The following is a 23,641-nucleotide window of genomic DNA, read 5'->3' as shown; positions in this document are numbered from 1 at the left end:
TTGAATGTCTCTACCTGTCCCAGCAGTCTCTTTTTATGTGTTTTGAAAATGGGTGTGTGCCTGGGCCTAGCAAAGCCTGCCCCTCTCTACTTGTCATTGGCCCAATTCTCCCCTCTCCCATGATTGGGGGAAGGAAATGTGAGTCAGAGTGATGCTGTAGGTTTTATCGGTCAGAGGATCCTCCCCTGGTCAGTTTGCCCACAAATCTATATTTGACCCAAATACATATTGCACAGATACACAGTTGTTTAAAATTACATGCACCCATCACATATCACATGAGGTATACTCTGTTCAAACTCTGCTCTTCCTGGGGGCTTGCATTCAGAAATGGCAACATTTAGCGCTTTTTAACTGGTTTTGCAATATCGGACACTTACCCAAAATTACACACATGTGCGCAAGGAGTATGGACATTAATTGATGAAGTGTCAGATTTTTAACATGCAGACATTTGGAGTGAGACCCTATTTTCCGCTAGCAACCCCCCAGATCATACCACCAGGTGCTAAAACCTCTTAAAATGTGGCCAGAAAAATCACAAGAATTATGGTATCATTTAGATAATTTTGACAAGTCCGCACCACGAGTTATACATCTTTCTTAAAATCAAATTCTGGCCAACAGGGGTGTGTCTTCCCAGGTCACATGGTGGAGAAACCAGTCTATCCACTTTCTTTAAGCTCAGCCTGTCCTCAGAGGGGCTGCCCCTCCCCGTTTCTGCCAAGAGGAAGCCACTTTTACGACGCCCCCAATATAACTTCTGCCTGAGTCAAGGAAGGGCTTTGTTCAAAAGGAAGCCATTTACGATCCCCCCAATAAACCATCTGCCTGGGCCCAGGACAGGCCTTTGTTCAACTCCCTGTAGCTGCTCCACCCCTAATCTAATCAGAAAGGTGACAACTCCTGTTGGCAAGGGGAAGAGTGGCTGAGCAGGTTTTAACTCCTGTGGGGGTAGATGTCAGGCAGAATTCAGTTTCATTAAGCCAGGTTTCAGCTAAATGTCACTTTTTGTCCCCAAGTTTAAGTCTATTACGATTTTTACATACACATTAAATAATTACTTCCTTCAAGTCATTTCAGAGTATAGTTTTACATTGTATCCACCTCTTAGCAAGTCTTTCCTTGGTCTGGTTTTGTTTAATTTGTTCAGTTTTACACAAAAGTCTTGTGGTTTTAAAACGCCTGCTTTCTGATAGTGGTGAGTACTGGTAATGCAACCATTTTTGGGATTTAAGAAAATGAATTCCCCACAGTTCTAGGTTGCTTTTGGCAATCAGCATTGCCATTCCCAATGGTTTCAGGCTACTGTGTGGGTAGCCCAATGGTGGTTTTAGGCAGTGCCCTCCTGTGCTCACAACCTAGGCAAAAATGGGTGGCAGCCTATTCTTCATGCATTTCCCTGTGGATTTTCTGGGGAGTTCTGGCCATCATGATGTTTTCCATGCCAGTACTGCACAGTTTTCCTACTCTGGCGTACATGTGGGCTTTTTGGCCATCTTGGATTTTCTAAGCCCACAGCACCAAATGTTGCAGCATGAAAGCTCAAACGTGGGTCAGGACACCCAACAGCGCGGTACAAATACCTTTTTACATTCAACATTTAACATGAAGATGGGTAGGGAGTAGGTGATTAGCTAACAGCATTACATACTTATCAGGTTGCGAGGTGGATGAGGAGCACACGCATGAGCCCTGTTCACCTGACCACAGGGTTGCTGATTAGATCAGTTTGCCCAATGTATCCTGCTTGGGAAGGCTGGACCATTGGTCCAAGTAGAAGCATGTGGAGGCCTATTAGTCCATGGATGTCTGTTTAGTCTTGTTGCAGAAAAATATGTATAGGTTCAAGCATTGGTTGGGTGTTGCCTGTGATGTGTCTTGTATAGGCATTTATGTTAGGTACGAGAGAAAAGGTGGTTGCCTTTGTTAGTAAACAAGTGAAATGTGGTGCGCCATGCCAAAATAAAAGCTTAGTGAGACTTGTCACTCAGGTGTGTTGAGTGGTGCCAAGAGTGACACATTATGGCAAGGTAGCTCTTCAAGGAAAAGTGTTGTCCTGATTAGGTTTTTTGCACAATAGGGCATCCGAGCCCATGGAGAACATAATTTGCCTGACCATGTATGGGGCACAGCTAGTTGGTTGGTGGTAGTGTCTAGCTAAAACCGCGGGTAAAGACGCCTAGTGCAGTAGCGGATGGATAATGTGCTGAAGTGCTCATTGAGCCAGGTTGCAAGCCCTCGGTTTGGATAGAAGCATATGCTTGTACTATTAATTGGGTCCAGGTGTCCTGGTATCCGGCCAGGCGTTAATCTATGCGGAATGTGTTGAAGTATGTAAAGTGACATGGTGTCGTCTTGTGTGTCCCCTTGGTAGGTGAGCCCGTGGGACATATACCTAACCATGAACCTGCGTGTCCTCCTGAGAGTTGGTGGGTGGTTGTGACTGTTTTAATAAGGGGCAGGTGAAGACACGTGTTGCGCTAGCAGCTGAATTAATGTACAGCAGTGCTGGTTGAGCCTCATTGCAGGTGCAGGTTTGAAATGTTATTAATAATTGGGCCCCGATTTACCGGCGTGGTTGGAGATTGTTCCAATAAGCGGCATGCTTCTAGTATTTACACATTCTGAAGCTGTCAGATATTTGGTGTGCCAGATTAAATAGTCCCATGTTACTCTGTAAGAGATATGATGGTGAGCGTGGTTAAAAACTATATAGAGAATACTGGGACAGCTTTGTGTCGAGCTTACCTTTGAGCCTGGATGGGCTTTAAGTGTTCCTCTTATGGTTGGGGCAATCTTTCTATGCCAGCATTGATGTGGCTTTCCTTTTTATGAGCTAGCACGACAGTGTAGTGACATGCTGCTTGACGCCCAGGTGTGTTTAATTGAAGACTCACTTGGTCACTTATCAGGTGTTGGAAAGTCGGTTCATTGAGTAATGGTGAATTTTTGTATTGAATGGACATCATTTATGAAGTGGTTGTATTTGGGTCAAGGTGGGAAAGTCTGTTATGGTGCCTAATGACCCTGTTTTCCTAAACAGGAGGAGGGCTGGAGGGCCCAGTATGTCCTTTTTTTTCTGAGTAAAGAGTCATCACGGATCATGAAGCCTCGTTTAAAAGGCTTCATGCTGCATGATGACTCTTTACTCAGGAACAAAATGAGAGACTGGGCCCTCCAGCCCTCCTCCTGTTTCTTAGTTTAGAGTAATCTGGCTGCTATGCATCCGAAGCCACAGTTGCACAAGCTGTCTGCAGATGTCAGTACTTAGGAAGTGCTCATACTTGCTGGCACTCGGTGTAACCGTGCAGCACTTCGGGTACACGACTAACCAAGCTATCGGCATGGCTAAGGGTAGTCGGAATGGGCCCCGGCAGCACCCTGTCGCGGGAGTCATTTCTGGAGATTGGCAGGGCTTGGCCCCCAGATAGCCCCAGCCCAGTTAAAACCCTGTGTACTGTGTATATTCTATTATAAACTGGGTACTGAGATATATTTTTCTATTCTCAAATGTATATAGCTATGTTCTACTGATGTGCGCTTGAGATGGATTTAAACTTCCAGTTGACAGTTTTTCAACCAGAATTGCACAATAATCATCAGCAACGCATCTTTGATAACAATTTTCTGGGTTGATTGCCAGACACCCATGTGACCTTTTGCAGCAGCAGTAATAAGAAGCAACATGTTAGCCTTTAGGGTCTGAAAATGTGTCGAGCTGAAAGTGTTGCACTTGAAAGTGAAAGTGAAAGAATTCTGTTGTTCTAGCTAATGGAACACCTTGTGCGTCAATGATATAACGGTGATGTAACATAAGCGCATTAAATTTAACTATACAGAACTTTGAGTAAAGACTGCAAATACTGGGATTCATTGATTGATCATCGCAATCGGCATTATATCACCAACGTTGACAGTTACAGAAAAAATGTGAAGCATGCAATGTTTGCTAGCTATAATTACAATTGGGAAAAGTTATCAATGTTCTGGTCGACAGCATCTTCTGTTTTGAGCGTTATATGGAAAATAAAAGTATTTGCTGTGTTCCCGACTATTTCTGTTTTCTTCAAAATATACATTTTTAATTAGTAAAAAAACTTTGTTAAAGGGATGTTAAGGTTACAAGTAAAATCGGAAAACCCAAGAAATGTGCCAGTTAGCTATGCAACCATAGCTTGTGTCGCTGCATCCACTGCTAACTCTTAACACCCAGGACATCAGTGATGCCATCACATATGCCACCAATTACACTGGAAAGGTTTGGCAAAGGGTTTTGTAGTAGAGTATTTTTTATCGGGTAATATTGGCCAGTAGAATCACAAACCCAAGCATACCAGAATATTTAGTGATGTTAAACTTGTAATTAAGAGTTAACTATACAAACATTACTATATACCTTTGTTAGCACAAAAGAAATACATATGGAGAGCATGAATGCATACACATTTCAGGCACAGACAGGAAAACTCTAGTAAGAAGAAAGCAAACACCAATGATCAGAAAATGACATTAACATTAAAAGTTATCATCATGTACGAAAAACAATTGTCTGTCTGGGGCCTGTTTATTGCTCCATGTATGTGCACCATGAACTCAGGCCAGACCATAAAAGAAAGGCCCTTTAGAAGATAGCAGAATGGTAAGGTGTATATGAAAAGCAGCTTTACAATATGTGTATCGTGTTTTTAATGCAGTATGAGCACATCACATACTCTGCTTAACATCTGCAGTGTGAGTAAACGAAAATCACTGTTCTGGATATTTAATGTCATCAGTGATGGCACCGCTAATGTGATTTGTGATGTCATCTTTGATGTTCTGGGTGTTAGTCTTATCAGTGCTCGGCAGTGGCACGAGCTATGGTTGCATAGTTTACCAGAACTGGCAAATTTCTTGTTTTTTTTAATTTTACTTGTGACCATAATGTCCCTTTAACAATGCTTTTTTTACTGAAATTGATAGGTTTTTATCAGTACAACTTAACCATAACGTTCCTTTAAACGCTTCCACTGAATATTTATTTCTCTCTCTCTCTGTTTCTCTCTCTCTCTCTCTCTCTCTCTCTCTCTCTCTCTCTCTCTCTCTCTCTCTCTCTCTCTCTCTCTATATAGATATATATATATATGATTCATTTTAATGGATGACCATACCTTCATGTGTACTAGTCAGGTGTCCAAGAGTGTTTTTTACAGATCCTGGCTGTTGTTTTTATTTCCTAATTTTTTTACAGTGATTTTTCACATCCTACAGACGAAAAAGGTATACCAATATTAATGCCTGCAGGGGTCTAATTAATCAATAAGACCAGAGCCACGGGGGCATTATTGGGTCAGGTAATGCTGCAGGGCCCATAATTATAGGCCCGAGCGAAGCCAGGGCTTTAACGAAGGTCCCAGGGGATTACCTGCCTCGTAATGCCCCACGGTTCGGGGATTATTGCTATTAGTAACCTGGGCCCGCAAGACTGGGTACTAATAAAAACATTTCTGTTCCGAAATGCTTAGTCCATTTTCCTTTCCATGGTGGCCATCGGGAGTGGACAAACTGGGGACAGAAGTGTTCCCAGCCCATTCACTCCCGTAAAATGAGACAAAAGGAGAAAAAAGAAGGTAACTGGGGTTGGGAGGCTGGGGAGGGGATTGTTTGCAGGGGAGGGGGAGGAAGAAAGAAAATACTTACCTGAATCCCCGGCGGGGGAGAATAGCAGCCTCCAGCCGTGTGGAAGCTCGGAGCGGTGATTGACCTGTTTGGAGCCTCCTCATTGGCTGAGGGACTGCCACGCTCCCCGTTGGAAACAAAGGTAAAGAAGCCTGGCCTATGGATTCCCAGTCAGGTTAAAGACGCGGCGAGGGTCAATCAGAATGTAATGTTTGTTACATTCTGATTAACCCTCGCCGGTACTAATAGGACATCTATGAGAAACAGCTTTCCTGCACACCGATGCTGCATCCGGGCCCGCACCACCTCAGGTAAAATGCTAATCAGACATTGCATCCCATGGAAGATTCCTTCTAGAATTAACTAAGTGCTACATGAATTAGCTTTCACGCCTCTAACAAGAATCATGGCAGAAATGTTGCATGCACATTTTAGCGCATAAAGCTCCAATTGTATCTCTATATCCGCACATAAAACTTGCGTTTTTTTCCACATGTATGAAAACATGGAATGAGCAAGTGCGCAATAATTGTCAAAAATACTGGTCAGAGATAGTGAAATAATATGTGTTTAGCATGATCCAGTAAGCAATCACATGCCTTTGTGAAGCTGTTTGCAGTTAGGTTAATAGTCGATTGGCTAGTAGCACCATCAGCAATTGCCTGTGGATGACGATATTTGCACCATTCACAAAATCACGTTGCAGTAGATGGACAACCATGTTTGGGGCCCGCGGGTTTGGGGGCGAGGGGGTTACTGCTTTGAAACAGAATAATGTGTTTATAGGCATTTTACACAGACATTTCCGTCTGTGTTTTCGAAAGGGCTTGTGATGTTTTTTTGTGTGTGTGTTGTGTGTTTGTGTGTCCACGCACGCGCGTGCACGCGTGCTGCCCAAATGAACCTTGTTCTTGCTGTTGTGAAAGGTTCTTTATCTTGGTGTCCACATTGAAGCAAATAAATGCGTGTTTTCAAAGGCATCACTGCGATTTGAAATGTTGTGTGTTTTTTTTCAAGTGTATTTGTTGCCCTTATCACAATTATTCTGACTGAAAGGGTGGTTGTTTTGTCTCGCTTGTATTTCAATCCCACTTTCACTACTTTAGGCCTGGTGATAGTCATGCTTCTTCCTGCATACTTTGAAATCCCACCACAGAGAGTATTCACTTGCCAGTAATTCAGTGCAATATACGCAGCCTTCCAGGCTTGGAGAGAAAAATGCAAATACATTTGCATTAAGGATGTGGATGGAAGTGTAATTGCAAGTTGACATAATGTAGGCATGGGAAAACGCAGCCATTTTTGGCACCAAAAATTTCAAAACATTGAGATGGTTGTGTTTAAGCACTACACATACTTCATCTTTCTGCCTTTCAACAAAAAACACAGTAGTGCATGTCAGCACAGAAGTCGATGAGTGATAGTTACCTGTATTGATAAGTAAGGAGAGGGATCCTTGCGACAGCAGCAGTGTGGTGCGATCCCCATTCTGGCCTTCGCCGTGCAGCAGCAGCCCGTCGCGATGCATTGTTTTAAACTTAAGCGATATCACATCTTTCAGAGTACTTGTGGCTTTCTGATTGGGTCGGTAGAGCAGGCAGCTTTGTCCATCAAAATGCGACACGTCGGACCCTAAAAATTGAAGAATAAATGACATGTTTTCTTGGAATGAAACTCCTCATAACCGCTTTCCCGCCATTTCCTTACAACCATTAAAAAAGATACAGGTCTGCAGTGTACAGGGCTTTGTTAACAGCAAGTAGGAACTCGGCAGAAGTTCAGTGCCCACAATTTCTGAGGTCACGTGGATAGTGGGCTGCACCATAAGTAAGAAATCAAACCATTTCTGCGACCCAACAGATAAAACAAGCATTGGCAATACCAATCGTTTTGGCGTCTGCTGCTGTAGTACTTCAGTTATAGGCACCAGGCTGCAAGGAGAAGCGTGCAAAGTTTCAAAGGTGGATGTGATACCGGTTTCAGGTGTGCAATAGAATCAGAAGGGGAAGAGAGCAAGGGAGTAAGCCATTGATAGAAGGAGTGATGATCAAGGGGAAATATGAACAAGAAAAGGTGATAGTGAGAGGGTAAGAAATACAAATGAGTTTGAGAGGAATAAAATAGAACGTTTAGGTCGGGGAAGGCTGGAGAGACAAGGGGTAGGGTGTGTGGAGGGGGTAAAGAGAGAGGAGGTAGCATTGAGAAGAGAAAGTGGGGGTAGGATGGGTAGCCAAATAATCGATTATAATTATATAGAGGGGGCTAGGTTGGGTAGAGGTGGAGAGAGAGGGAGTATGGTGAGTTGGGGGGCTAGAGAGAATGAGTTTAGTGTGGGTGGGGGTATAAAGAGTGGAGGTAGAGAGAGGGGCTGGGGGTTGAGAGAGTGGGGAAGGGGGTGGGTTACAGTAGAGAGCGGGCATACGGTGGGTGGGGTAGAGTGAGTGGGGTTTGGGTGGGTGGGGTAGAGAGAGTGTGGGTATGGTGGGTGTCTGGGTTACAGAGAGTGGGGTAGGGTGGGTGGGGTTGTAGGGTAGGTGGGTATAGGTAGGGGGGATGGTTAGGGATAGAGGGAATGGGGGAAGTATGGGTGGGGGTAGAGAGAGTGGAGGTAGAGTGGGCGGAGTAGAGCGAGTGGGGGTATGTAGAAAGAATGGTGTAGGTGGGAGTACAATGAGTGGGGTAGAGAGAGTGGGGGTTGGTGGGACTAGAGAGTGGGAGAAGAGAGTGGCGGTAGGGTAGGTGTATTGGGGATAGAGAGAGCGGGGGCACAGATAGTGCGGGTAGGGTGAGTGGGGGTAGAGAGCGTGGGGGCAGTTTGGGAAGTGAGCTTAGAGAGTGTGCGGATAGGTTTGGTGAGTGGGGGTAGAGACAGTGGGGCTAGGGGAAGGGGGGTAAATTGGGGGAAGGGTGGGTGGTGGTGGTAAAGAGTGGGGGTACGGTGGGGATAGATAGAGTGAGGGTGATTATGGTGCAACAGACTCCCTTAATAGTGGAATTAAAGGCACGTTCGAGAGAGGTCAAAAGAATGGCAAGTGTTCTGCAAGGAAGCTCTCAGGCTGGATTTCGGAATGGGCTGCACCAGTCAAGGGGTCTTGCAAGAGGATGTTTATCTGCTGGAAAAATATGTCTCAGAGAGTTTTTAACTGTGTGTTTAGGGTGAGGCAGAATTCCGCTTTGTGTATACAAGATGAGGTTAGGAAGTGACTTGTAATATGAGGTTCAATTCATTTGTTTAAATCCAATTTTAGGGTTTAGGACGGTGGCAGTTTAGTGACAGCAACTACAGTAATGCACGTGTGTGTGGTGTTGAATGACCGCGTATGTATTTTTAAATTAGCACTTGCGAAAATGGCCATTGTTTTTTTTCCCCCTATAATTCGGCTCGTTTGTGCTTTTAAGTCAAACCATAATTTGTGACAGCATTTTAATATACTTTGGTGTAGGTTTACAGACAACATTCGTGGTTTTGATTTACTGCAAATTTTCACAGTGTGTTATAATGTTTTTAACAGTACATAAAAGAGCGAACAGTGTTGCCTCCTGCTTTAATTTTGGATTTGACAAGCAGGCATAATGGGCCTCATCACGAGTCTGGCGGTAACCCTTAAATGCGGCAGTAGGGCTATTAGGTAGGGCTATTAGCCAATAGCGCCGGCGTTACCGCCCAACTCGTGAAGAGGCCCAATGTGAGGTCATCCTGCAGAAAGCTGGCACACGGTCATCCAGCAGAAAACTGGCACGCAGAGCAGGCAGTACGGGAGGAGGCCCAACCAGGTGGACTGCAGTGGCCAATTGCGGAGCATTACATGAGGGCTGTGGGAAACTGGTAAACAACGGAAGTAGTCCGGTTTATACCATGTGATTCTTGACCGGTTTAACTATGCCATTAAGAGGCAGCTCGCTAGGAATAAAGGACCTCCAAAGAGTGGCGAACACGGAGCTGTGAAGAAGAGCACTCATTGGTGTTCTCTGGCAGTAGTCACACCAGAATTCTAGGATACGACCAGTTTACATCATAACATGGGCTTTAAAGAAGCAAAGCTACACAGGAAAGATATGTATACATTGCAGAACATATTAGTGGAACATTTGTGTGTGCATACAGCGATAAATGGACGAAGTGCGAGGTCGGTCGGGAACAAAGGTAAAAGTGCTCATATGTTACAGAACATGCTCTCAAGGCCAGTAAATGCGCGTTCTCCTGAGCGGAAGTCACAGGTGCCTCCACCACGCCGGCTTAGGCAACACAGGAAAAAAACACATTCACACACGTTTTCCAACACTGTGCCTCCGCAAAAAGTCAACGTTCTTCACCTCTGGAAGGTGGAGGGGATGGGGAGGAAATAATAAACTTACAGTAATAAAACAAGAGGCATTTTTACTACTAGGTAACTCAAATGGAATTGCTTGGCTGGTATACACTTGACATGTTTGCCCCTTGAGGGACCAACATCAGATTTTAAGAGGTGAGTGGGGTTGGGAAATACTCTAGGATGATAGAAAGGGCATTTTGCAGGAATAAGGCCTGAAGAGTAGGACTGCCATTCCCCAAACGCACATAGTGCATTAGGGTTGCCACTGCTATCGAGCTTCGAGAGTCCTGGAGGTGGGCATCATCAGTGCTTGTCGCGAACGAAGGGACGCCGAGCGGCGGCAGCACTGGGAGAGTTTCATGAAGCTGCTCTCTACGACCACGTTCCACAACCAAAACAGCAGCTCCGCTACTGGGGGAAGGACCGAGTGTGGAAATCTCACAGACACGCCTCTGTTGCTACTCTGACCGCTCTGTCATCATCGGAGACGAGACCAGAAGATTGTGTTATGCTTTCTTAAAACACGAGTATTGTCTCTTTAAAGGCAGAAAGTAAACAACAAAGCAGGGTGGCTTCTGATGGGGATCACTATGCAGCTGGAAAAAGGAAAGCTCAGCTGACTTGCTTCTTACAAAGCTGCTGATTGGACCAAATCTTGTTAGAGAGCTCCTCATTGGATAGTACTGCGGAGGAGTTTGGACAAAATAGATTTTAGTGAGTTGTCCATTTCATTCCATGGCATTGCTGGTTGCTGTGCAAACCACATATTCTCAGTTCAGAACCCCTTTTGCCTCTCTCTCTCTTTTGTAAGATTGGTTTTGACAAAGGTGTGGCTTGCGCTACAAATATCCTCCAAAACCAAAAATGGGAGCAACGCTGGGCAAGGAGGTTTGTATAATTTCTGAATCAGGTTCCATATATATATATATATATATATATATATATATATATATATATATATATATATATATATAGCGGTGAAGTTTCTTTGGGGGCTTGTATAGTATATTATGACAAACCACCCTCAATACAATTCTCTTCCTGTCACGTGACAACCTACAGCAAGCCATCCATTTTTACCACAAGAAAATGCGATTGAATACTAAATCTCAAATGTCGCCCCTCAAACAAGGAGACTCGCAAAGACAGATACCGAGGGAATCCGCGTCTCATGAGATGAAACCTAACAGACCTTGAAAGACATATTTAGGAAAGAAATGAAGATGCAGGGTTAGTCAGCGAAAATAGGAAAATGGCCATTTTTCACCTCACTGGTGTTTGCTTTTGAGCTCAATGCAAACACATTACGCACTTAATTTGCGGAAAATTGAGCTACTTACCAAGGAAATATATATGTATATATATATATATATATATATATCCCGATGTTCCGCCTCTTATTACCGCTAGCAGTGACCCTTGGGCGATTGCAATGTGCTGTATATATTCCTTCTTTTTTATAAGAAAAAAGGGGAAAAGGTTTTGATTTGAATTTATTTATAAAGCACAGAAAACCAGGCCCAGAGGCAACCGGGCGCAAGGTGGCTTCAATTGTGTCTGTTTTTAATACATATTTAACTACTAGGAAAAAGCGAAGATTTTTTTGTCTGTACATTGAGCAAACCTTGTGTTGAGGCCATAAAGTGACATGTTCTTGCAGAACTGAATGGAAATGGATGCGCTGGGCCCTGCCAGGTAATAATAGAAGCCGCTGTCAGATGGAAGTGATGAATTGCATGTTTATTTTGCAATAAACCTGCTCCGGCTCTGGTGAGGCAGGGGCAGTATTTTGCTGCGTCACGTGGGCGACAATCCTATTACCACTGTAATTCCCCGCACCTCTGAAATGCAGCGGTAGTACTTCTTTTATTAGTGGCGATAGCTAAGGCTGTATTTTTGTCATAAGTGGTGAAAATGTTTCAGAAGGAGAAACATATATAATGTCTCAGAAGTGCAGAGTTATTTGCTACTTTAAATGTAATGGCTAGGCTCACTCAGCCCCGGATTCTCAACGAGCCGCAGTGAGCATGCTAAATAGCACTCTTCACTGCGCCTTTTCCTGACGCCCAGCCACCACACTTACATTCTGAAGTGGTTCTAGGTGTCAGTTGAGTGGACGTCAGTGCACGGTCTGCAGTCGCCTGTTTTCATAGATAACTGTCGACTTGCAAGTCATGCTAAACAGCACGCTTCACTGTGCCTTTTCCTGACGCCCAGCCACCACACTTACATTCTGAAGTGTTTCTAGGTGTCAGTTGAGTGGATGTCAGTGCATGGTCTGCAGTCGCCTGTTTTCATAGATAACTGTCGACTTGCAAGTCATGCTAAACAGGCTGCTTCGCTGCGCCTTTTCCTGACGCCCAGCCACCACACTTACATTCTGAAGTGTTTCTAGGTGTCAGTTGAGTGGATGTCAGTGCACGGTCTGCAGTCGCCTGTTTTCATAGATAACTGTCGACTTGCAAGTCATGCTAAACAGGCTGCTTCGCTGCGCCTTTTCCTGACGCCCAGCCACCACACTTACATTCTGAAGTGGTTCTAGGCGTCAGCTCAGTGGACGTCAGTGCACGGTCTGCAATCCGCCTGTTTTCATAGATAACTGTCAGATTGCAAGTCATGCTAAACAGCACGCTTCACTGTGCCTTTTCCTGACGCCCAGCCACCACACTTACATTCTGAAGTGTTTCTAGGTGTCAGTTGAGTGGATGTCAGTGCACGGTCTGCAGTCGCCTGTTTTCATAGATAACTGTCGACTTGCAAGTTATGCTAAACAGGCTGCTTCGCTGCGCCTTTTTCTGACGCCCAGCCACCACACTTACATTCTGAAGTGGTTCTAGACGTCAGCTCAGTGGACGTCAGTGCACGGTCTGCAATCCGCCTGTTTTCATAAATAACTGTCGCATTGCAAGTCATGCTAAACAGCCTGCTTCACTGTGCCTTTTCCTGACGCCCAGCCACCACACTTATATTCTGAAGTGGTTCTAGGCGTGAGCTCAGTGGACGTCAGTGCACGGTCTGCAAGCCGCCTGTTTTCATAGATAACTGTCGCATTGCAAGTCATGCTAAACAGCCCGTTTCACTGCGCCTTTTTCTGATGCTCAGCCACCACACTTATATTCTGAAGTGGTTCTAGGCATCAGCTCAGTGGACGTCAGTGCACGGTCTGCAATCCGCCTGTTTTCATAGATAACTGTCACATTGCAAGTCATGCTAAACAGCACGCTTCACTGTGCCTTTTCCTGACGCCCAGCCACCACACTTACATTCTGAAGTGGTTCTAGGCGTCAGCTCAGTGGACGTCAGTGCACGGTCTGCAATACGCCCGTTTTCATAGATAACTGTCGCATTGCAAGTCATGCTAAACAGCCTGCTTCACTGTGCCTTTTCCTGACGCCCAGCCACCACACTTATATTCTGAAGTGGTTCTAGGCATCAGCTCAGTGGAGGTTAGTGCACGGTCTGCAATCCGCCTGTTTTCATAGGTAACTGTCACATTGCAAGTCATGCTAAACAGCACGCTTCACTGTGCCTTTTCCTGACGCCCAGCCACCACACTTACATTCTGAAGTGTTTCTAGGTGTCAGTTGAGTGGATGTCAGTGCACGGTCTGCAGTCGCCTGTTTTCATAGATAACTGTCGACTTGCAAGTCATGCTAAACAGGCTGCTTCGCTGCGCCTTTTCCTGACGCCCAGCCACCACACTTACATTCTGAAGTGGTCCTAGGCGGCAGCTCAGTGGACGTCAGTGCACGGTCTGCAATCCGCCTGTTTTCATAAATAACTGTCGCATTGCAAGTCATGCTAAACAGCCTGCTTCACTGTGCCTTTTCCTGACGCCCAGCCACCACACTTATATTCTGAAGTGGTTCTAGGCGTGAGCTCAGTGGACGTCAGTCCACGGTCTGCAAGCCGCCTGTTTTCATAGATAACTGTCGCATTGCAAGTCATGCTAAACAGCCCGTTTCACTGCACCTTTTTCTGATGCCCAGCCACCACACTTATATTCTGAAGTGGTTCTAGGCATCAGCTCAGTGGACGTCAGTGCACGGTCTGCAATCCGCCTGTTTTCTTAGATAACTGTCACATTGCAAGTCATGCTAAACAGCACGCTTCACTGTGCCTTTTCCTGACGCCCAGCCACCACACTTACATTCTGAAGTGGTTCTAGGTGTCAGTTGAGTGGATGTCAGTGCACGGTCTGCAGTCACCTGTTTTCATAGATAACTGTCGACTTGCAAGTCATGCTAAACAGGCTGCTTCGCTGCGCCTTTTCCTGACGCCCAGCCACCACACTTACATTCTGAAGTGGTTCTAGGCGTCAGCTCAGTGGACGTCAGTGCACGGTCTGCAATCCGCCTGTTTTCATAGATAACTGTCGCATTGCAAGTCATGCTAAACAGCCTGCTTCACTGTGCCTTTTCCTGACGCTCAGCCACCACACTTATATTCTGAAGTGGATCTAGGCATCAGCTCAGTGGACGTCAGTGCAGGGTCTGCAATCCGCCTGTTTTCATAGATAACTGTCACATTGCAAGTCATGCTAAACAGCCCGCTTCGCTGTGCCTTTTCCTGATGCCCAGCCACCACACTTACATTCTGAAGTGGTTCTAGGTGTCAGTTGAGTGGACGTCAGTGCACGGTCTGCAGTCGCCTGTTTTCATATATAACTGTCGACTTGCAAGTCATGCTAAACAGGCTGCTTCGCTGCGCCTTTTCCTGACGCCCAGCCAGCACACTTACATTCTGAAGTGGTTCTAGGCGTCAGCTCAGTGGACGTCAGTGCACGGTCTGCAATCCGCCTGTTTTCATAGATAACTGTCGCATTGCAAGTCATGCTAAACAGCCTGTTTCACTGCGCCGTTTCCTGATGCCCAGCCACTACACTTATATTCTGAAGTGGTTCTAGGCGTCAGCTCAGTGGACGTCAGTGCACGGTCTGCAAGCCGCCTGTTTTCATAGATAATTGTCGCATTGCAAGTCATGCTAAACAGCACGTTTCACTGCGCCTTTTCCTGACACCCAGCCACCACACTTATATTATGAAGTGGTTCTAGGCGTCAGCTCAGTGGACGTCAGTGCACGGTCTGCAATCCGCCTGTTTTCATAAATAACTGTTGGATTGCAAGTATCGGCAGCATTTTTGGTAAATAGCGAGTTAATCACAATTTAAGGACAGTGATGCAGAGAACACGTTGCTCTATTCTCACCCCATAGTTTTTATTATGGTGGGCTCTACAACCACCTGACCCCATTGAAGGTCTTCAAGAAGTGCAATTCGTCCCCCCGAATACCATCACTCAGAATACCATCAGGAAAATGCATCCTAACATTGTGCCCTTAATTTGACCATCTGACAGATGCAACCTTTCCCTCCTAAGCCTTCATTGGAAATTGCAATCTCTACTTTTACAAAAAAAAAAGATTAGACTTGTGTGCTAAAAAGGAAACTCGCTGACTTGCACATGTGCTAACATACATCATTGATTATTGTCATGCTCACACATGTTCAACTCTGCTTTAGTTCACACTGCATGGGGATTTCGCCATGACACTGATGGCTCAACGGGGTCAGCTTATGAGGCCAAGTGAGGGCCAGAGGACCGGAATATAGGAGCATGGAGGTAGCGGATATGGTTCCTCAGCGCAACTAAGAATGGGGCACAGCAGTTATTTAGGGGGCACACCAGTCAGGCAGTGCATTCTCCGGCCAGGTGGTGCACAGAGGTGAGGAGAGGGTACAACAGCCAGGAGGGGACACAGCAGTCTTGCAGGAGCAGTGTCAGGTACATGCAGAAGTGAGTGTGAGATATTTAAGGGAAGCAAAAATAAAATGATCTGGTGGACTCCTGATGGAAGTTGTTCCTAATGTGTTTGTGTGATCAGGGGGCTTTGTGTTGCTGTAATGGTACTTCCAGTGCCCTTGACATGACACAGCGTCCTCACACTCCTGGGATTTTTTGTACACATTATGGGCCCGAGTCATAGAATTATTTCTGTGGCATATAGGCACTTTGCGTGCCAAACTGCATGCGAAATCCTGTTTGTCGATTCAAGGAATCAACTGCGCAGCACTTTTTCCGACTTTGTGGGGACTTTGCGTAGGCAGAGTGCCTTTGCGTGAGAGGACATGGGATGGGGCAGAGGAAGAAAAAAGGAGAATGTGGACTTTACGAGGTATGGCCCACAGGCAGTCCATCAAATGCCCACTATTGCGCAGAATGACACCAATTCATGGATCCAAACACTTGGCACAGAAAGGGCCATGCAAAGCCCTCATTCTATCTTCCACTCAAAGGCAGGTGTACAGACACTTGCACATAGGACCACACTCTTGAGGAATCACTTGTGTTCATTTGAGTAGCTTTAGATGCTCATTAAAATGACCAACATACTGCTCAGCCCACAAAGTATACAACACATTTTAAAAGACTGTATTTCTCATCAGTACCCAGTCAAACAATTGGTAATCAGCCATTTGTTCAAAAATGATTCATTTGAATTATGAGCAGTGCCCCTATCCCCAAAGTCCAACCCCCTAAAACAAAACAGTATCTGACCTCCAGCCTGCAAAGGAGGTCCTGTGTGTTCTTCTTGTGACACTACCATGGGGAATTCTGACCATGGAACTCTCGGAGGAGACGCCACCTCCTAAGAACGGCTGCATCGCGTTTGAATAACACCTGTCATTTCCAACTCCTCGAAGTGTGGGTAGCAGCACCTTGAACAGGCTCCTTTTCCACAAAGCAGTGCAGACCACTGCACCAACCCTTGCAAAATACACGCGCCCTAAAGAACCCACCCCTCCCTGTGTTCACCTGATACATGATGCCGGGTGTGGACCCTCCCTCTTTCCTCGGAGATGTCGCCTTTCCCCAGAGGAGGCAACACACCTTTGCTGGGTTCTTATCACCTTCTTGATCTGCGTGGCACTCCCTGCTGATGAACACCACTCTTATCGGCACTGAAAAGAAATCACCTGTCTGCACGTGAAAAGACGCAAGTCACTACCTCACAGCTCTCACCCTGCTCTAGAAGTGGCCCTGACTTTGAAACATGCGCTGGTGTGTGTGTTTGACCCTCACTGCGGATCCTGCGGTCTAAGCACGCGCTGTTGTGTCACGGCCCCCATGACTACATCAGAACTCTGTGCCCTTCATTTATTCCCGTAAATATAACTCCATTGCCAGGGTTGTGCCACTGTGGCATTCACGATTTTAAACATAGCGCTCACTACTCAATGCTTACAACATTGTCATCATTTTCCCAAATGGATGGTTCTCATTTCCTGGACCCAAGATGGACGGCAGGCTGAATCAATTAGATCCTGTGAATATGGGTGACATCTTCAGGCCAGACATAAAACGGTACTATGCTTTCATGAGACAGAAAGAAACCATATGCCAGAGCGCGACAGGTTTTCTATTAGGACTAAAAATGGAACTGGAAATGTTCCCAAATAAAAACTGGAACATTCTGATATTCTGTAAAATGAGGTTTATACAACAGTCCACTAGACGATATGATGTGTTACAAAGTGCATCATTGGAGCCTGTGCTCCCCATGGCACTCCACCATAAAAGCGCCCTGAACGACAACAAAGTGGTACCATATATGTGCGCTACTTTTTTGCATTCACAAATGTGGAGGAGTGTCAAGAGAATCAGAATTTAAAACCACTGATACCGCAAATGCTGCTTGCTACGTTGGTTTACCACCCTTCCTAGAAACTGACACACACATCCCGGAAATGGCACATTCATTCCGATTTCAGAACAATGTGCCACCTTCAGAATAGGTGTTAAGTACCGAAAATGTCTCAAATGCTTTCTATGACATTTTTGGTACTTAACATTGTGTTCAGAATCGGTCCCTCAGAGTGAAATGTTTTCATGTGCCGATGCCCACCACAGTCTTATTTTCTACTAATATTGGGCAGGGAGGTAGGGGATGGGGCATGATATCCTTACTTTGAATGTTTTGATTTGGGAAGGTGGAGCAACTGTGGCAATGTTTCCCCATAGAAGGTTTTGTGGGGGAAAAGTGTCTTTTCAAGTCAACTATTCGTGCAAACACTTGCTACTTAAATCCCAGTTTACACACAAGCCCAACACAGAGCCTGATTCAGAGAAGCATGTTAAAATGGAAAAGTGCTGTGAGACACTTTTCCATGAAGACATGCATTCCTATATATTGAAACCTGCCACTCCTGCAATGCCATTATTTATGGTATGTCCACAACCTTGCAAACCACCTCACATGCAAAGGGCTGGCAAGGACTACATTCAGAGGCCAGAACACCCTTCCTGCACCATCCAAAATATGAGGATATTAACAGTCCCCTTGGAGGTTCCGTTAAACCCCATTCTCCCATTATGTAGTTAGCATTTCTCAGACTGCAGCACCACTTTTCTAGATCAATGAAAGTTTAAGAAAACTTTCTTGAATTAGAAAAGTGGCAGTCTTTTGGGAAATAACCGCTAAGCCACTGGAGCATGTTCCCCTTGCAAAGATCGGTTTTAGCAGCTTTTGCTGCTGGAAAGCAGAGCATTTTCCCTCCAATATGTCCACCCACCTCAGAATTATGATGTTGTAAACTGGGGAGATTGTTTGCTTTTTACACACTTTTTATCACAAGCTCTGAATCAGGCCCAGAGTATGCTTCTAATCTCATTATAAGCCTTCTTTATGTGTTTTCCTGTTAATAAATAATGAACTTGTTGTCATAGTCAGACAAGCAGTAGAGACTTGCAATTCTGTATATCAGGTGGCAGGAGAATTACCCAGGGGTGCAACCAGACCAAATGTTAGGGCCTTATTCATGGAATTATTAGCACGGTGCATAGTGACTTTGAACTGCCAACAAACACCATGATTCACAGAGCGGTGTAAAGTGCATTTTGCACCATGAATTAGACCAATTTACTGCAGTCCAAAGAGTACTTTTGCAGTGTAAAGCGACTGCAATGCCCTGTGAATCAGGTTGTTTGTTGGCAGTACAAAGTCACTTTGCACCAGTGCAAAGTCACCTTTCACTGTGCTAACAATTCCATGAATCAGGCCCTTTGAAACATAATTGGAGAGCAAGGACCTTACCATGTCATCACCATGTCATTCGGAGAGTGATGCATTTAAACACATGTGCAAGTTCCTTATTTGATTTAAAGTATGTTTGGCATAGCCAATAAAAAAACTGGATTTCTTTGTAGAAATAGGATTTACAGATCAATGCATGTCAGCAGTGTTATATCAAAAGCTTAATGTAAATAACAAAACTATTGCATATGCTAGCAAAGCATTGTCACAGGTAGAGACCAAATTTGGTGAATGTGAAAAAGCACTTCTGATCACTGTGTGGGCGTTCCAACATGTCCGCCGTATAATTCAAGGAGAGAGGGTATTTATTGTAACAAATCACCAGCCTCTACAATTTCTGCAAAGTAAGAGAATCAGATCAGGGAACTTGGCCCAATCAAGAATTACTTCCTGGACATTACTGATTCAGGGATTTCCTGTGGAGTGAAATATGGACTAAATAAAAAGAGTCTGGTTGCTCAAGGACTAGCAGACTTGCATGATTGTGCAACTGTAGGTACACCTGATGACACAGAACTAGAAACACGTTTGAATGAATTTGAGCAATCCCCACACAAAGCATTCAATGAAGAAACATGTAAGAATTTACTAACTGTATATGTAGATGGATGTACATACCATGAAGAAAAGTATACAGAAAAATAGCTAGTAGCAGGATAAGAAACATAAGGGTGATAACATTCCAGTGGTAAGCATGAGGCTAGGTCCCAGAAGTAGTCAAGTGGCAGAATTGGCTGCTATTTATAAGGCAATATCTACAGGAGTAGAAAATAAACTCAAAGAGATAGTTCTAGCGACTGATTAGGCACGAAATAGCTTTGTAGAACATTTAACTGGCTGGAAAGTGAAAGGCATGCTCACCTATGACAAGAAACCACTTAAACATGGCAAGATGATCCAAGCTATAGACAAGCTTGTGTCAGAAAATGATCTGATAATTATTTGGAGTAAATACACTGTCATTTGAAAACACCAGGTGAGGGCAAAGAAGGGAATGACAAGGCAGATCAGTTAGTCAAAATTGGAGCTGTAATGGGGGGAGTTATTTCCTATTGAACACCTGCTTAATGAAATACAGGTAGATGTGATAACAAATTCTAAAACTCCTAAAGCAGTTGATCAGCCTGTAGCACAGTGGAGTTTTGATACTCCAGATCAGGACCTAATCAAAGTGCAAAAGGAAGACATGTTTGGGGGCCTATTTTACAACCGTTAGATCCAGAACACAATCCTCTGACTGTAGAGGACTGCAAAGGGAAAGAGAAATTGAGAGTGCTACTAAAAAACAAAAAGAAAATTAGATTACAAGATGGACTGATGATTAGAGAATCAGTGATAGGCCAAATTCAATGGGTAGTGCCTTTGTAATTTCGGGGATTGATGTTACATGATGCCCACAATGCCATAACTGCAGGACAGGGAGGTTCACAAATAACAAAAGATTATGCTTATTGGCCACACATGCTGGAGCTCTAGACCAGAGGGTTTTTAATCTGTGTTTAGTCTGTGCACAATATCAACCTGTGTCAACTACTCATAGAGCACCATTGATGAAAAGGGGCTTAACACTCCCACGGTCTGATTTACAAATGGACTATGTCTGGCCCGTAAAAAGATCAGCAAGGGGAAACAGGTACATGCTGACAGTAACTTGTCTAACGTCCAAATGGTTGAAGTGCATTCCAGCCACATTGCTTGTAAATCATATTTATAAAGATTTGGGTTACCTCCAATGATAGAGTTGGGAGTCATTTTACTAGTGCTTTGATGACAAAACTATGGCACATTTAATGTAACAGATCCATAGTGTATATGTTAAAGAAGTTTGTATCTGAAGCAGGTTCTAGTTGGGATTTGCGACTTCATTGGTACTGACGGCTATCAGGATGACACCCGCTAAATCAACAAATCTAAGCCCCCATGAAATATTGATAGGAAAGAAAATGGTTCTGCCGCAACACTTACTGTACAAGACAAATTAATCCACAATTCATGAATATGTAGAAGAATTGAAAAAGCACTTGCAACATGCGTTTGCATTTGTGCAGCAGAATTTGGAAAAGGCTGCTGCCGGTGCAAAAACATATTATGATAGGAAAGCATCTGTGAAAGAATATGAAACAGGAGACTAGGCATATAAATGTAACTTCTGGAAGGGGAAACAATTTCTTGCATCATGGCAAGGGCCGTATATAATTATTGATAAGGTTTCACCTATGGTCTACAGAATTGCTAACAAGGATGGAGAATTATCAGTGGAACAGTTTGTCCATGTTAATCAAATAAAGAGTATTCACCCGAAACATGAGAAAAAAAGACTTGAACAAGTTGAGACTAACAGAGAATAGAAAAATAGTATTGCCATAGTGAATGGTTAAGTGTAAATAATTGATTTTGAGTTTTCTGTACTTATTGGGAAAGTGTCTTGGTTGCATGATATGTTATTTATATAATTTGTATTTGTGTGCATAGTCAAATTTGGTTTCAGATGCTCGAGTGGAAAAGGAAATGAAAAGGTTTTCGTGCTTGGTACTTAATGTGTCTTTTATTTTTTATTTTAAAAAATAAATGTTTTTCTTGTCAGCGCCAGATCCTTGGGGTGCTGATCCCCTGGAGGATATCACTGGATTGGAGTCCCCTGCAAAGCCCCCTGGACCGAAGAAGGGGGTGAAGATGATGACTCCAAAAGATGTGGTGATGACCCCAAAAGATATGGAGATGACAACCATGGAGGAGGTCCCATAGAATACCAGAATGGAGGAATGCCACCAACAATGGTTTCCTATGTGATTTTTATTTCTCACCCTAAACTTTTATTTACAAGGTCTATTTCTATTACAAACTGTTTTACTATTCCTGTCAACAAACTATTTTGTTACAGGAGCTATTTACAGAAACTATTCTTTGTGAACTGATTTTTTTGGGTGTATGTTTTTCTGAGCATGTTAATGGTTTGATTTAAAAAATATATATAAATTGGATTACCAGTTAAAAAAAGATGAAAAGATGAGGATGATCAAACGATAAGAACTAATTAAAAAATAATAAAAAATACATACATAATTAAAAAATAATTCAAAAGAAGATTAAAAAACAACACCAATAAAAAAAGAGATTTAAAGATAAAGGTGATCAATAGATAAAAAAGAGATACACATTTTTATTTGTATTTTTCCTTTTTAAAGATATTGTTGTTTGTTGTTCTGATTAAGAGTCATAATTATTTTGCTCAAGTCTAGTAGTGTATATAATATTTCTCATATATGGATGTTGTCTTATTTATTTTTGACTGATAAGAGAAATTCAATTGGGGGCAGCACATTCTTTTTAGAACATATATTTTTGTTTTTTTTTCTGCAGTGATTTTGGGTTATACCCCAGCAGTAAAAAAAGAGGAAGTATAGGAGTAGCTGGGGGCTCTGAATTGCCGGGGCTCTGAATTGCAGGGACTTTTCATTATAGTAGTGCACATGTAGTTTATATAGCTGTAGTGGGAATCTCAGAAAGACAGAGATGGACAGGGCACATGGTTGCGATGCATAAGGTGCATGAGGAAAATGCACAATGCACAGAACATAGAGCACATGCTTCAAATTGCATATTATATCAGGATGATGGTTCAATTGACTGAATTGTACGTAAACTAATGAAATATATTAACACAATAAGTCAACCCCAATAACATGTCCATTAATAACATTTAGTGCAAATGAGTCCATGTGGAAATAACCTGAAAACGATTTTGGAAAATGCATGATGCTCTCTTTCAATGGAAAAGTAAACGTGCAGCATGGGTTTGTGCTGGGTGATAAAAAATGCAAAGATCAGTTTTACTAAAAGGCCATTGTGTGAGCAGGAAATTCAAGAAGAGATGTATCTTCTTGCTCATCAACAATGAAACAACATTGTTTCAGTGGAATGATCTGGTCAAGGGAAAGGATTTCCTCTGGATTTCCTCTGAGTGGCAGGAAGCGGTAATACAAAGGGATTGAGAGGGCGTAGCTGGGCAAAGACATATTGGAGCTGGGAGAGATATCTTTGGGTTGGGAGACGAGCTAGCTGGTGGGCAGATAGACTCCAGTGCTGGGGGCTGTTTGATGTTGGAGCAAGTATTTATCTATGCAACCCCAGGGCAGAAGCGGCGAGGAGGCTGAAAGAGATTCCCATGCCAAGCTGAGACAGGAATATCAGCAACAAATTTAGGTAATTATGCAATAATTGAGGAGCATGTTATTGCATGAGAAACATTTACAGGTTTTGTAATAGAAACATGTTTGTTTTTTAAAGTGATTCACAATCTATATTTTACGGGGTTCCCATTCATGAAGTGAGCCTTTGTTAAATGCAGGTTCCTAACTGCTAAAGATTGTGAGAGAAACATTCAAGGTTTCCTTTCAGTCTGTGCGCTGCCAGCCACCAACAAATGTTTAAGTGAAGCTTATTATCAGAACAGCTATTTAATGTGTGCAAGCTCTCTAATGAAATGCATTTTATCAATGTGCAAGTATAAGCCACTTTAAAATGGTACAGCACAAATGCAACTGTTTGGACTTTCTGAATTTCAGCATTTTATA

General features: G+C 43.7%; 1 protein-coding gene across 1 annotated transcript in view; it reads right to left on the bottom strand.

The window, feature by feature from the left end:
- The window catches only part of LOC138510185 (contactin-associated protein-like 4), a 2,554,874-nt gene that overhangs the window by 1,414,437 nt on the left and 1,116,796 nt on the right, over positions 1-23,641 (bottom strand). Inside the window, exon 5 of the mRNA XM_069625670.1 lies at positions 7,090-7,293. Within this exon, the coding sequence (XP_069481771.1) occupies positions 7,090-7,293 (204 nt within the window). The remainder of the gene's footprint in view (positions 1-7,089; positions 7,294-23,641) is intronic.

The sequence above is a fragment of the Ambystoma mexicanum genome, chromosome 6p (assembly GCF_040938575.1).
Source record: "Ambystoma mexicanum isolate Mex_15411 chromosome 6p, UKY_AmexF1_1, whole genome shotgun sequence".
Lineage (NCBI taxonomy): Eukaryota > Metazoa > Chordata > Amphibia > Caudata > Ambystomatidae > Ambystoma > Ambystoma mexicanum.
This window is presented reverse-complemented; position numbering and strand designations above follow the sequence as displayed.